This window comes from Hylobates moloch, unplaced genomic scaffold, assembly GCF_009828535.3.
Source record: "Hylobates moloch isolate HMO894 unplaced genomic scaffold, HMol_V3 SCAFFOLD_11, whole genome shotgun sequence".
Classification (NCBI taxonomy): Eukaryota; Metazoa; Chordata; class Mammalia; order Primates; family Hylobatidae; genus Hylobates; species Hylobates moloch.
Window position 1 is genome coordinate 55441564 of NW_026652286.1, and position 15516 is coordinate 55457079.

Consider the following 15516-nt stretch of genomic DNA (forward strand, 5'->3'; position numbering starts at 1 on the left):
TGAATAATAGAGATGAAAGTGGGCATCCTTGTGTTCCAGGTCTGAAAGGAAAGGCTTTCATATTCAGTATTATACTAGCTGTGGGTCTGTCATATATGACGTTTATTATGTTGAGTTTGTCCCTTCTATACCCAGTTTTTGAGGGTTTTTATTAAGAAGAGATGTTGAATTTTGTCAGGTGCTTTTATCAGCATCAGTTGAAATGATCATATGGTTTCTATCCTTCATTCTATTGATATGTATCATATTGATTGATTTGCATATGTTGAATCATCGGTGTATCACAGGGGTAAATCCCACGTAGTTATGATGAAATGATCTTTCTAATGTATTGTTGAATTTGGTTTGCTAGTATTTTGTTGATTTTTGCATGAATATTCATCAGAGATACTGGCTTGTAGTTTTATTTTTTGATGTGTCTTTGTCTGGTTTTGGAGTCAGGGTAATATTGGCCTTGTAGAATGGATTTGGAAGTATTCCCTTCCTTCTGTTTTTCAGAATAGTTTGAGTAGGATTGGTATTAGTTCTTCTTTAAATGTTTGATAGAATTCAGCAGTGAAGCCATCGGGTCTGGGGCTTTTTTTTTTTTTTTTTTACTGGGAGATTTTTTATTATGGCTTTGATATCATTACTCATTATTGGTCTGTTCAAGCTTTGGGTTTCTTCCTGGTTCAATCTTGGTAGGTTGTATGTGTCTAGGAATTTATTTCTTCTAGATTTTCCAATTTATTGGTATATCGTTACTCATAGTAGCCACTAATGATCCATTGAATTTCTGCAGTATCAGTTGTAATGTCTCATTTTCATTTCTGATTTTATTTATTTGGATCTTCTCTCTTTTTTTCTTAGTCTGGATAAAGATTTGTCTGTTTTGTTTAACTTTTCAAAAAAAGCTCAGCTGTTTGTTTCATTGATCTTTTGTATTTTCTTCATTTTAATTTCGTTTATTTCTGCTCTGATCTTTAGTGTTTCTTTTCTTTTACTAATTTTGTATTTGGCTTGATCTTGGTTTTCTTGTTAAGATGCATCATTAGATTTTGTTTTGTTTTGTTTTTGAGATGGAGTCTCACTGTGTCACCCATGCTGGAGTGCAGTGGTGCCATCTTGGCTCATTGCAACCTCCACCATCTGGGTTCAAGCAATTCTCCTGACTCAGCCTCCCAAGTGGCTTGGATTACAGGCATGTGTCATCATGCCTGACTGATTTTTATATTTTTAGTAGAGACGGGGTTTCACCGTGTTGGCCAGGCTGTTCTTGAACTCCTGACCTCAGGTGATCCACCTGCTTTGGCCTTCCAAAGTGCTGGGATTACAGGCATGAGCCACAGTGCCCAGCCTCATTAGATTTTTTATGTGAAGTTTTTTCTCTTTTTTGATGTAGGCACTTGTAACTATAATATTGCCTCTTAGTACTGCTTTTGCTGTATCTCATAGGTTTTTGTATGTTGTGTTTCCATTATCATGTGTTTCAAGAAATTTTTCAACTTCCTTCTTAATTTTTTCATTGATCCTCCAGCCATTCAGAAGTACATTAAGACATTAGCCATTTCCTGGGTACCATCTATATGTTTATACTGCACTAAAATTGGTCATATAAAAGTTGACATCTGTTTATAATTTAATTCATGTTTCTCACATTTTATCACACTGCTTTTTCCTTTAGTTTTAATTTCATTTAGTAGATAAGCTGTGGTATTTATTATTGAGGCATTCTTTTTAGTTATTTAATAATTGTTTAGATCTATGACTTCCCCTTTTTAAACTTGGTCTTAAATCTTAATTATTTCAAGTCATTTCTTAAAAATTTCTAACAACTATATAATTTTATCTTGTTCCTTTTAAAACATTGGTCAAATTAGTCATATATCCTAATCAATATTCAATAAAAATCTTGGGTAAAATTCTTTTATTGCATTTCATTGTAGATACATTACTTAACCTCTCTCTCTCCTGTTTTTAAACATTTCTCATGTGATAAAATGAAATGTTGGGCTAAATTCATTCTGTCTTGTAAAATTCAGCATTATCCATGCTCATAAATATGATTTTGTGACTCTTGATGACAGAAAAGATCACTATGTTGCCATTTTTGTCTAAAGTGGGGTTATTAATAGAGGTCTGAGAAATCCTGAAGTTTCTGTGTTAGTGGGTTCTGGATAGGCTATAGGAGAGAGAGAAGCCCCAGACTCTGTGGGAAAGAGAGAAGCCCCAGACTCTGCAGAAGCCAGCTTGTAATTTGGCAGATGGCTCTGAGGCAGAGGACAACAGAACAAGAGTTCTTAGAGACTTGCCAGCTGGGCTGTAGGACTGTAGTGATAGGGTTGTTTAGTCCCTTGATACTGCTCTGTGTCCTCTCTATTGCCAGTAATGGAGGTGGGTTCGCTTTTTAAAGCACCAAATTAATACCCAAAGTTCCTGCTCTTTGATTCATTTTGCAAGGTCATGTATACATATTCAGCACCAACCATGTGCCCGTACTGTGAGCCAGAATGAGATCTGGACCTCACTGTTAAAGAGTTACATAATTATACCATAAAAGAACTAGAGATTTCTTTTAAGATAGGATGCAATTAATGGCCAAAAATAATTAGGTTGTTAAAATACATGTCATAGGAATTTGGGAATAGGAATTGAGGGATGGAAGAAGTTGCTAAGGATCAAATTATTGAGGAACTATTCGTAGGGATTTGGTAATAATACCTGATGTATATATACTACTTAATAGAGTGAAAAGCTCTTATCACATTTAATCCTTATTGCAGTTTTATAAAGCAGCAGTGTGCTTTGCTTATAAAATAATCCTCTATGTAAAAGATGAGGAAATTGATGTTTAGAGAAGTCAGGTGGCTTGACTGAGGTTAGATATATAGCTAGTAAGAGCAGAGCTAAGATTTCATTTTTTAAATGTATTCATTCACTCATCAACTCTTTAGACATTGATTGAGGGTCTATAAGTTGCAGCCACTTGCTATCTTCTGGGGATATGAAGATTATAGCCCTGTCCTCACATCTTATTGTTTAATAGACCTAAACTCAAGTCTTTCTTTTAAGTCTATTCAGTTTGTTTTCTTCAGCTTCCTTGAGTTTCAAGATGGATGAAGAAGAATAGTTACAGGTTAAATGAGCACATTGTTGAGTGATTGGCTTTAGGTGGGAAGACACATAAGCAGAGTTGTGAAGGTGAAAATAAAGACAGCATATGTTATGAGGTGAAGATTTGGACAAAGGTGGTAAACAGTTTAGGTAATCAAGTGTGGCATTACAGGCCTATAAATTTTGAGTTGTAAGAATCAGAAGAATACATATATATCATACATCTATCATATAAACATATGCTGAAGCAAGACTTTTTGAAGTCTGTGTGGGTCCTTATGGTTAGAATGTGCTCACATTCTTGTGAAATACAAGATTGGTTAGGAGCTATTTATAGCAGGAGATAAGCACTGGATAGTATTAGAAAAGCCTGGATTCTAGTTTCAAACTACTTTTTACTAGCTGTGTGATTTTAAATAAATAAATAACCTTTTTGAGTTTCAGCTTTTATATCCATATGTAAAATTATCTGTATGGGGCCTGAGCACAGTTGATTAAATATTTGTCTAATGAATCAGTAAGTGAAATAGAGAAAATAATATTTGCCCAACGTACTTTTGCCAGTTACTGCAAGGATCAATGCTTAAGTAAGTACTCTATAATGGTACTGTCCAAAATTTTAGAAAATTGTTACTAATAACTAACTTTTTTGTGTGTAATTCCTGTTCTTTTTCCTTTTTTTGAACAGCTGCTGGACAAGGCCACATAGAGTGTTTGCAGTGGTTAATTAAAATGGGAGCAGACAGTAGTATTACCAACAAAGCAGGGGAGAGACCCAGTGATGTGGCAAAGAGGTATAAATCTCTGTCTTCTTTACTCCTTTCTTTTGTCTTTAAAGTTTTGCATATACTTTTTTGGACTCAAAAATCTCTGAAGATTTAATGGAATTTTAGAGGACTCAATCAAATATGGAGGGAATGACTATTTTCAAGCTGAATTTACAGCTGCCATTATATCAGCTTTTCCTTTTCAAGCAGTAATTCTCAACTGGGAGGTGATGTTTTCCCCTTTCCTCATGGGAGGGGTCTTTGGAAATGTGGGGGAAGGTTGTCACAAGGACCAGAGACCTTCACCAGCCGGAGGTCAGGTGTAGGAATGCTAAATGTTCAGCAGTGCTCAGAACAGTAATGCACGATTTGTCCCATCCAAATGCCTGTAGCATTCCCTGTTAAGAAATGCTGTGTGATAAAAATAAATAGTCAACATTAATAATAGAAAAATAAGTGACATGGATTTTGAAACATATTTTGCAATTTACATCCGAATTAAATATAGCATGTATTTTTAAACCTAGCCAGCTCATTCAGGTTAGGTTCTCAAGAAATATTTACTCCATCTGTTTGTTCATTTGGTTGTTCTTTCATTCAGCTTCCCATATACTTAACCATGTTCCAAGTTCTGTGATTAGTGGTGGAAATACAAAGGGGAGAAAACGCAGTCACCACCCTCAAGGAGTTTACAGTATTGTGGAGAGACAAATATGCAAATAAAATTCTTATTAATTCTAATCATTATACTGTATTACATGGTATGTGTAAGGTACACTAAGAATATAGAAAAGAGTCTTTCTGTCTGAAAGTTGTAAGGGAGAAACTTTAATACAGAGGATGGTAAAAGTTATGAAGGAAACTGCATGGGGACAGAATTTAGATAGATGTCAAAGAAAAAAACTTTTTTTTTTTTTGAGGAAGCAACATGTATGTTGACACTTGTAAGCATAAGTGTAAATGTAAGGAGGAGTTGTAAGATAACACCTTACATGTTTGAAGAACTGCATGTGGATTAGAAGGCTGGAATCTAAACTAGGAGTATGTGGCAACAATGGCAGATGAGGCTTGATAGTATGCTCTGGTCCAATCATTTGCTAAGTTGCCACGCGACTTTTGTTTGTGAGCTCATGTTCCCTAAAATTTTGTTTATGGAATTTCTTTGTTGCCTTGGAGTGTGGTTTTGTTGTACCATGTACCTGGGATCATTATCAGCTCAAGTCGATTTTATTGGTTTAAAACGGCTTTATCAAGGTATAATTGACATGCAATAAAATGCATATATTTGTATAGTACAACTGATGAGTTTTGATATATGCATGTCCTGTGAAACCATTGCCACAATTAAGATGGTGAACATATTCATCACCCTCAAAGTCTCCTGCCACTTTATAACCTCTCTCCCTTTGACTGCTCTCCAGTGTGCCCAAGTAAATGCTGATCTGCTTCCTGTCACTGTAGATTAGTTTGCACTTTCTAGAGTTTTATATAAATGGAATCATACGATATATATTTATGTCTGGCTTCTTTCACTCAACATAATTATTTTGAGATTTATCTATGTGTATTAGCAGTTCATTTCCTTCTTACAGCTGAGTAGTAGAATTCCGTAGTATTCCATAATTCAGTTATCCAGTCACAGGTTGAAGGACATCTTGATTGTAGTTCATTTCCTTCTAACAGCTGAGTAGAATTCTATAGCATTCCGTAATTCGATTATCCACTCACAGGTTGAAGGGCATCTTTATTGTATCATTTTTTGGTGGTTGTGAATAAAGCTGCTGTAAATATTACTGTACAGGTTTTTTGTGTTAACATGTTTTCAATTCTTTGGTAAGTCTATGAGTAGGATTGTTGGGCCATATGCCAAGTGTGTGTTTAACTTTATAAGAAACTGCCGAAGTGCCTTCCAAAGTGGCCATACAGATTTGCATTTCTTGGGGCTGGGTGCAGTGGCTGACATCTGTAATCCCAGCACCTTGGGAGGCCAAGGCTGTGGATCACTTGAGGTGAAGAGTTCAAGACCAGTCTGGCCAACATGGTGAAACCCTGTCTCTACTGAAAAAGAAAAATTTAGGCCGGACGTGGTGGCTCACGCCTGTAATCCCAGCACTTTGGGAGGCCGAGGTAGGCGGATCACCTGAGGTCAGGAGTTCGAGATCAGCCTGACCAACATGGAGAAACCCCGTGTCTACTAAAAATACAAAATTAGCCAAGCGTGGTGGCGCTTGTCTGTAATCCCAGCTACTCAGGAGGTTGAGGCAGGAGAATTGCTTGAACCTGGGAGGTGGAGGTTGCCGTGAGCCGAGATTGTACCATTGCACTCCAGCCTGGGCAACAAGAGTGAAACTCTGTCTCAAAAAAATAAATAAATAAATAAATAAGTAATTCAAAAAATTAGCTGGGTGTGGTGGTGTGCACCTGTAGTCCCAGCTACTACTCAGGAGGCTGAGGCAGGAGAATTGCTTGAAGCAGGTAGTTGGAGGTTGTGGTGAGCCTAGATGGCACCACAGCACTCCAACCTGGGCGACTGAGCTAGACCCTCACAAAAAAGTTTGCATTTCTGTCAGCAATGGATGTCAATTTCTGTTGTTCCACATTCTCACCATCATTTGGTATTGTCAGGGTCTTTTTTTAATTCTAGTAATGAAATAGGTATGTAGTGGTAGCTCATTGTGGTTTTAATTTGCATTTTCTAATGAAAAATGATTTTGAGCATCTTTTAAATATACATACTTGGCATCTGTATATTTTCTTTGATGAAGTGATTATTCAGATCTTTTGCACACTTTAAAAATTGAATTGTTTTCTTGATGTTGAGTTTTAAAGGTTCTTTGTATATTCTGGATACTAGTTCTTTCTCAGATATATACTTTGCAAAGATTTCCCTTTTTTACCAGTTGTATCTTGTTTTTTCATTCTCTTAAGGTCTTTGAAGAGCAAAATTTCTTACTAATTTATCCTCTTATGGATTATGATTTTGGCATCATATCTAAAGAAGTCTGATTAACACAAAGTCATAAAAATTTTCTTTTATGTTTTCTTTTAGAAGTTAGTGTTAGCTTTTATATTGAGGTCTGTGATCATTTTGAGTTAATTTTTGTATATGATATGAGTCCAAGTTCTTTTTTTGCGTATGGATATCCAGTTCTAGGCTATTTGTTTAAAAGACTATCCTTTCTCCACTGCCTTTTTGCCTTTGTCAGATCAGTTCTTGATGTATGTGTGGGCTTAATTCTGAACTATTTTATCCATTGATCTATTTGTATATTTTTGTATCAGCATCAAATAGGTGATTGAATACTATGGGTGTATCTGAAGTTTTCTGTAATTTCTGGTCCACATTTTTTTCTCATGCACCAAAATGCTTGGTGTGGGTGTAGTGTTATTTTAGAGATAACTTTGAATCTAGCATAAAGTAAGCACTCAGTAAATGAAACCTGTTAAATTACAACCTAGTAGTAGAGATAATGAATTCTATAAACCTTACAACTTCCTGCATATGTTTATTACTATGTCTTTAGTGATTTGCAGTATCTGGTAGGAGGTAATGTGTGTGTTTGGTTATGTAAGTATGAGAAAATAGGATTTAAGGTTTTTATGTTTAGCAAGTAATTCTTCAAGTTGTAAAAAAAATATTAAAAATTCCAGTTAGCAAAACTGTGGAAAAATATGCAGATTGCATACAATCACAACAACAACTCCAAAACCAAGAGTACATTACTGGAACCTTCATAGAGATGCAGGAAAGATTAAGGAGAATTAGAAAACATGAATGGAAAGGTCATTATTTTTTCATTAAATTTCAAAGCCGTACCAAATGCTTTGGCTTGAGGAAGGGTGAAAATAGAGGGGGCTAGAGCTATATTAATAGCCCTAAAACTGGAATGAAAATGAATTCTATAATCTAAATTAGGCCAAGAAAAGGCAATAACTGTAGGTAATCAAGGAGGGTGCTTCTGGGCCTTCTATTCAGTTGAGCAGCTTTGCTTGAGAGCATACTGCATATTCCTTTGATATTGGATCTCCATTTCCAGTGTATTTTTGCCAATAAAAATTAATGGAATCAGTGTTTAATATGAATAATTGTCCTTAGTGCCAAGTAATTGAGTTTCTTACATAGTTGAATATATGTCAAATTGTCACTGACCTTCAGATTTTGGCTCCTTGGCTGGTGAGTGGATTGATGGCAGGGTGTACAGAGTGTAATTCCCTAAGTCAAGTGCAAGCTGCAGTTTCAGTTTGAAGAAGATTGTGGATCTGGTTAGTTATTGATTCTTTTCTACAGGTTTGCCCATTTGGCAGCAGTGAAGCTGTTAGAGGAGCTACAGAAATGTGATATAGATGATGAAAATGAAATCGATGAAAATGATGTGAAATATTTTATAAGACATGGTGTTGAGGGAAGCACTGATGCCAAGGATGATTTATGTCTGACTGACTTGGATAAAACAGATGCCAGAAGTAAGTATGCTGCCTCTGTTGTGATTTATCCTTTCAGAAATACCACAGCCACTTTTTACCACAAATGTGGAAACTATTCTAAAGACAAATACTGCCTACAAAGTAAAATAATTTGATATTTTTGGAGGAACCAGAACTAATACAAGCTTTTGTACTAGGGTTGTTAAACATATAAAAAGTATGAGATATAATCTCTGTCCCTCAGGGGGTGGAAAGTTATATAAGAAAATACTTAAGTATTTTCTTCAGTGGATCAAGGAAGCAGGGAAAGAGACATCTCAAGGATTTCCATGGTTAGTTGGCAAATGATTGTTATAGATAATAATAGCAACAAATATTTATTGTCTACTATGTGCCAGACACTGTTGTAGTTATTGAAGTAATGGTGAACAATACAAATGAACTTCATTCGAACGGTGGTAGTCAGGAGGGAGGGTGATAAATAATTGATAAGAAAATAGATATATAAAGAAAATAGAGTAGAGTGGTGCTGTAGATAAGAAAGTCATTAGGCCTCTCTGAGGTGGTGATGTTTGAGCAGAGACCTGAGTGATGAGAATGAGTCATATTAAGATCTTGGAAGAACGTGCCAGCAGAGGGAGCAGTGCATGTAAAGGCCATTATGTAGCATTGAGAATGGTCAGTGTGGCTTGGGTAGAATCCCTAAGGAAGTGGCGACAGATTGCTTTGAAAGGTAAGCAGGGACCCAGTCAGATCATGTAGGGCCTAATAAGGATTTTAGATTTACATTTTTATTTGTTCATTTTTCCCCTTTTTTCACTACAAAACCTCAGCATATAGACTTTATTTTAAATAGAAAGCCTTTGTTGGGATTCAGGGTGGGGAATGATGTGATCTGATTCACATTTAAAAACAGTATCACTGTACCTGTTGGGTGGGTGATAGACTGGGAGGTGGAAAAGAGCATAGCATTTCAGATGGGGTATGAATTAGGTGGGAAGAGAACATATTCCACCTAACAATATAAGGTTGGATGAAGTTCCTGATATAATTATATCCTGATGCCAAGGATACTAAATTAGAATTGTACAAGAGCAGATGTAGAATATCTGCACAGATTTCCTGGGCTCCTAGAGTTCTTGATGTAGGCCTGTAACTACCAGTGATATTGGACATCTCCATTGTTTTGCTTCCGCCCTTTCATACTAGAGGCTTTCATCACCATTTAAGAAGAGCTTACATTAATATTCTATGTATTCCCTTTAAGCAATATTTATATATATATATATCCTGGTTCTTGAAAAAAATCAGCATCAGTAAGATCATACTTTGTTGGGAATATAGAGTGAAAGCCAAGCCAAGATCTTGTTTGCCTTGACTGTTTTTGCTTCCAGATTTCTGGTGTTGTGGAAAGCCCGTTTTCCTTTATAGGACAAGAGTGGAAGCAGGGAAATCAGTTAGGGGGCTGTGGCTATAGTTCAGGAGGGAGTTGTTTATGGCTTGGACTGGAGTGGAGATGATGGGGATAATGAGAAGTGAGATTTGGGTGTATTTAGAAGAGAGAAAGATGTAGGATTTGCTGATAGATGTGGCCATGAGGTGTTAGAAAAAGAGGGTAATCAAGGATGACAGATTTCTGGCCTGGAGAATTCAGTGAATGGTAGTAAGTTTTTTTTGTTTTTTTTTTTGTTTTTTTGTTTTTTTAGATGGAGTCTCACTCTGTTGCCAGGCTGGAGTGCAGTGGCATGATCTTGGCTTACTGCAACCTCCACCTCCCGGGTTCAAGCGGTTCTCCTGCCTCAGCCTCCCGAGTAGCGGTGACTACAGGCATGTGCCACCACAGCCAGCTAATGTTTGAATTTTTAGTAGAGATGGGTTTCACCATGTTGGTCAGGCTGGTCTTGAACTCCTGACCTTGTGATCCACCCATCTTGGCCTCCCAAAGTGCTGGGATTACATGCATGAGCCACTGTGCCCAGCCACACCACATTTTCTTTATCCAGTCTTCTGTTGATGGGCATTTAGGTTGATTCCATGTTTTTGCTATGTGACTAATGCTGCGATGAACATGTGTGCATGTGTCTTTATAGTTTGACTATAGTGTGAATATAGTATGAATATAGTGTGATATATATTCCTTTGGGTACATACCAATAGTGGGGTTGCTGGGTCATGTGTTAATTCTGTTTTGAGTTCTTTGAGAAATCGCCAAACTGCTTTCCACAATGGTTGAACTAATTTACACTCCTACCAGCAGTGTATAAATGTTCTTTTCTCCACAACCTCCGCAGCCGTCTGTTGTTTTTTGACTTTTTAATAATAGCCATTCTGACTGATGTGAGATGGCATTTCACTGTGGTTTTGATTTGCATTTCTCTAATGATTACTGATGTTGAGAATTTTTTCATATGCTTGTTGTCCATGTGTATGTGTTCTTTTGAAAAGCATTTCTTCTCTGTGAGGATTAAAACGTGTAACGTACTTAGTGTAGTGTCTCGACATCACAGACACTGCATAAATACATGATTTTTATGTTTTCATTGGAAATTTCCTCTTTTGTTGAATTGAAATCTTTCTTCCTGGAGCTAATTCCAATAAATCTTAGTTCTTACCTCTGAGGACCCCGTAGAACAGGCTTTACAAAACATAGACTTTCAAATATTAGTGAAATTATTATATAAGCTAAATACTCACTGCTCTTTCAGTCTTTTCTGACATTTTTATCTTAATCCCCTCTACCTTCTTACTAGTGGTTATGGTGGTTCCCAAACCTGTCTGCCCTTGAGAATTGTCTGAGGAGACTTATTTATTTATTTATTTGTTTATTTATTTATTTATTTTGAGATGGAGTCTCGCTCTTGCCCAGGCTGGAGTGCAGTGGCACAATCTCGGCTCACTGCAAGCTCTGCCTCCTGGGTTCACGCCATTCTCCTCCCTCAGCCTCCCGAGTAGCTGGGAATACAGGCACCCGCCACCAGGCCCGGCTAATTTTGTTTTGTATTTTTAGTAGAGACGAGGTTTCACCATGTTAGCCAGGATGGTTTCGATCTCCTGACCTCGTGATCTGCCCGTCTTGGCCTCCCAAAGTGCTGGGATTACAGGCGTGAGCCACTGCGCCTGCCCGACTTTTTTTTTTTTTTTTTCGAGACAAAGTCTCACTCTGTCACCCAGGCTGGAGTGCAGTGGCACAACCTCGGCTCACTGCAACCTTCATCTCCTGGGCTCAAGTGATACTCCTGCCTCAGCCTCCCAAGTAGCTGGATTACAGGCATGTGCCACCACATCCAGCTAATTTTTGTATTTTTAGTAGAGATGGGGTTTCACCATGTTGGCCATACTGGTCTTGAACTCCCAACCTCAAGTGATCCGCCCGCCTTGGCCTCCCAATGTGTTGGGGTTATAGGCGTGAGCCACTGCACCCTGCCGAGGACCTTTTATTAAGTACATATTCTTGAACTTGTAGGTCTGGAATGGGGCTCAGCACATAACATTTTTAAAAAGCATCTCATTTGATTCAGGTGTATGCAGTTTAGAACCTGCAGCTCTAACCTGTTGATAGATAAATCATTGGTGTTAGGAACAAGAGGCTGTGATTTGCTAAGCTGGTCCTGTAAAGCAGAGTTTCTCAACTTCTGTACTCTTGACATTTTGGGCCAGATAATTATTTTGTTGAGGCAGGCTTTTCTGTGTGCACTGTGAGATGTTTAGTAGCATCCTGAGCCTTCACCTACTAGATGCCAGTAGCACCTCCCTGTTCCCCACTCTCAAGCTGTGACAAGCAAAACTTATTCAGAGGTTGCCAAATGACCCTTGGGGGAGAAAATTACCCCAGATAGAGAACCACTGCCATAAAGGATGGAGAATTCATAGTTCTGATAGTTGGAGAATAATTCAAAATATCTCTCAATATACTTCCTTCTCTTACTATTCTCTTGCATAGGTACTACAAGTGACCAATCATGAAATTTGTGGCTGGTACTTTAAAATCAAGCATATTTCAGTTTTTCTAATTTTCTTTTACATAGTAGATTGCACGTGGTCCTGTAATCCACCAGTAGTCCTAAAACACTGCTAGTCTTTTTTTTTTTTGAGACGGAGTCTTGCTCTGTTGTCAAGGCTAGAGTGCAGTGGTGTGGTCTCAGCTCACTGCAATCTCTGCCTCCCGGGTTCAAGTGATTTTCCTGCCTCAGCCTCATGAGTAGCTGGGATTACAGGCAGTGCCAGCACACCGGCTAATTGTTGTATTTTTAGTAGAGACGGGGTTTCACCATGTTGGCCAGGCTGGTCTCGAACTCCTGACCTCAGGTGATCCACCCACCTCGGCCTCCCAAAGTGATGGGATTACAGGCGTGAACCACCGTGCCTGGTCAATACTGCTAGTCTTTTAAAACCTTCTTGTTCATAGCATTAATAGTCATAACAACCTGATACATGCTCCAGTAGCAGGGAAAGAATCCTCCATTTAGGTATTCCGTTGCATGCTCATTTTAGTATTCTGTTACTGATATTTATCCTTCTTTGTATATACCAACCTTCCTCCCCTCCCCTCTCCAAACCATACAGACACTAGTCTAGAGGAAGAATATGCTCAAGAAGACCAGCACCCAGTGGACACATGAGCTGTTATATGTCTAACTAGGTTCCTACTCAACTCTGTCTTGCAGTGAGAGCTTACAAGAAAATTGTAGAATTGAGACACCTCCTGGAAATTGCTGAGAGCAACTATAAACACTTGGGAGGCATAACAGAAGAAGATTTAAAGCAGAAGAAAGAACAGCTTGAGTCTGAAAAGTAATGTCCTTAAAACTTTAATGATTTGTTTTTAAATACCTCTCTAAATGCCATGTGAGGGTTTGTTGATCAGCAACTTTTACTTTCATCTTGCCAGAGGGTGTTAGGTTCCATCCTGTTTTTCTCCTAAGCCCCTAGATGACAAAGGAGTTAAGATTTTTAAATAATTGTGATAAAATACACATAAAATTACCATCTTAACGATTTTTTAAGTATACAGTTCAGTAGTGTTAAGTACATTCCCATTGTTGTGCAACCAATCTCCAGAGCTCTCTTCATCTTGCAAAACTGACATTCTAACATAGTCTCTGAACATTTCCATCAGGCTACACTGCCCATTCATAAATCTGAGACTAGGTCTTGTGTTCACTGATTATAGTACCCATCAGAGAATGCTCTTGCATCTAGAGGCAGTGAGCAAGTGCGTGGTTGTCTCTACCTTTCATTTCCTGCACCCTAAATTGGCTCTCTGGACAATGGGTACCTCTCTAATAGCAGTTGGCTCTCTATATCTGTGAGCTCCACATCGTGGATGCAACCAAACTTGGCTAGACAATAATCAGGAAAAAAAAAAGGATGGTTGTGTCTGTGTTGAACATTTATAGACTTTTTTCCCTTTGTTATTATTCCGTAAATAATATGCTGCAACTTATTGTATACTACTACAATAAGTAATCTAGAGATGATTCAGCGTATACAGGAGAATGCATATAGATTATATGCAGATACGTATGTACTATACCATTTTAATGTAAGAGACTTAGCATCCATGGATTTTGGTGTCTGGGGCTTCCTGGAACCAATTCCTCTTTGATACTGAGAGACTACCGTAGTTAATAGCTGCTGGGATAGAGGATGCCTCCAGCTTCTTTCATCCTACTGTCTCTCTGCTTGTCTATCTGCTTTCCAGAATGGACAGGGAACAGAGAGAGACAGGAGAGGAGACTTTGGATTTAATCAAACATGGGTCCAGAAAGAGAACCACACATGGATTCCCTTCTTTGTCCTCTGCTTTTCCTGCCTTTTCCTTTGATTGTGTCTTGTTCCGTCACACTCTTAGAACTGCCTGTTTCCCTTTCCTCCACCTGTTTCCGAATCTAGTTCTGAAAGAGGTCTGCTAACTGTATTCAGAGTAACATCTAAATCTTTGATAAGGATTAATGTGGTTAAGCTGACATTTGGCTCTAGTTTAAAAGAAAGAAAATAAAAAATAATATAAGGATTAATGTGTCATTCTTCCATGGATGGGTACTTGAGAATTTAAACAGAAGGCAAAACATTAGGCCAAAATACTCTTTTTTTCTGTTTTTTTTTTTTTTTTTTTTCCCTGCTACCCTATTAACTGAAACTACCTCTTGATGTGATTTTAGACACTAGGAAGGTGTGGCAGACTGATTTTTTTGTTTTTGTTTTAAATCGGGGGCTTTCTTGGTATCTCACAAGTCATATCATATAGGTGGCTGTTCACTGCCTCTATACGGTTTGAAGTGTTTTGAGATGTAGATTTTTTTTTGGTGTTAGCCTTGGTCTAAGAGCCTAGCTGAAAGTTCTTAAATTCCTTGTAGTCTAGAAAAGTACCTCATGGTGGAAAAATTATTTCCTACTAATGAGCTTTAAATTTTGGTTTCCTTTGCTTTTCTTCTAAAGCAGATTACTATACTACCACTACAGCTGTTTGTATTACTTCTAAGCACTACTATATGCTGTGCGCCAGACAAGCCCCTTACATACTTTATCTCAGGCAGTCCTCACAACTCCATGACCTCTACAGATTAGGACACCAAGACTTAATATAGAGGTTAAGTAACTTGTGTGAAGTCACAGAGGGAGTAGTAAGGGTGTGGGAGGTGGAGCCAGGATTTGAGCCTGAGTCTATGACTCTAACCCTGTTTAAGATCATTAAAATTTTAATAGTCTGTAATGGAACTTTTAGTCGAATAGTTATGGAATAGTCTCTCAGTGTGAAATATTATTAATGTAAGTGATTTTTCAACAGTTTTTAAAAAAATTGCTTTATGTTTGTGCCAGAATCCAGTTTCATAACAGCTGAGATGGCAGTGTTTCTTCTAAATTCCACCCTGAGTGAGTTTTAATTCTTCTTTAGCATTTGTCCTCCACTTTGTGTTAAGTGCATCTTTTTTTTTTGTTTGTTTTTGTTTTTTTTGAGCCTGAGTCTCGCTCTGTCGCCCAGGCTGGAGTACAATGGCGTGATCTCAGCTCACTCCAACCTCTGCCTCCTGGGTTCAAGCAGTTCTCCCGCTTCAGCCTCCCAAGTAGCTAGAATTATTTTTTTATTTTTATTTTTTGTATTTTTAGTAGAGAGAGAGTTTCACCATGTTGGCTAGGCTGGTCTCAAATTCCTGGCCTCAAGTGATCCATCTGCCTCGGCCTCCCAAAGTGTTGGGATTACAGGCATGAGCCACTGCACCCCACTGTGTTA

At 37.9% G+C, this 15516-nt stretch overlaps 1 protein-coding gene across 5 annotated transcripts in view; it reads left to right on the top strand.

Annotated features, from left to right (window-relative positions):
- The window catches only part of ANKRD42 (ankyrin repeat domain 42), a 114714-nt gene that overhangs the window by 42932 nt on the left and 56266 nt on the right, over nt 1–15516 (top strand). For all 5 annotated transcript variants that reach the window (XR_009208772.1, XR_009208773.1, XR_009208774.1 and 2 more), the window contains exons 8-10: nt 3782–3887; nt 8149–8324; nt 12950–13076. Coding sequence is in view for 2 of the 5 variants with exons in the window: in XM_058424509.1 (XP_058280492.1) it covers nt 3782–3887; nt 8149–8324; nt 12950–13076 (409 nt within the window). In the remaining 3 variants the exon portion in view is untranslated. The remainder of the gene's footprint in view (nt 1–3781; nt 3888–8148; nt 8325–12949; nt 13077–15516) is intronic.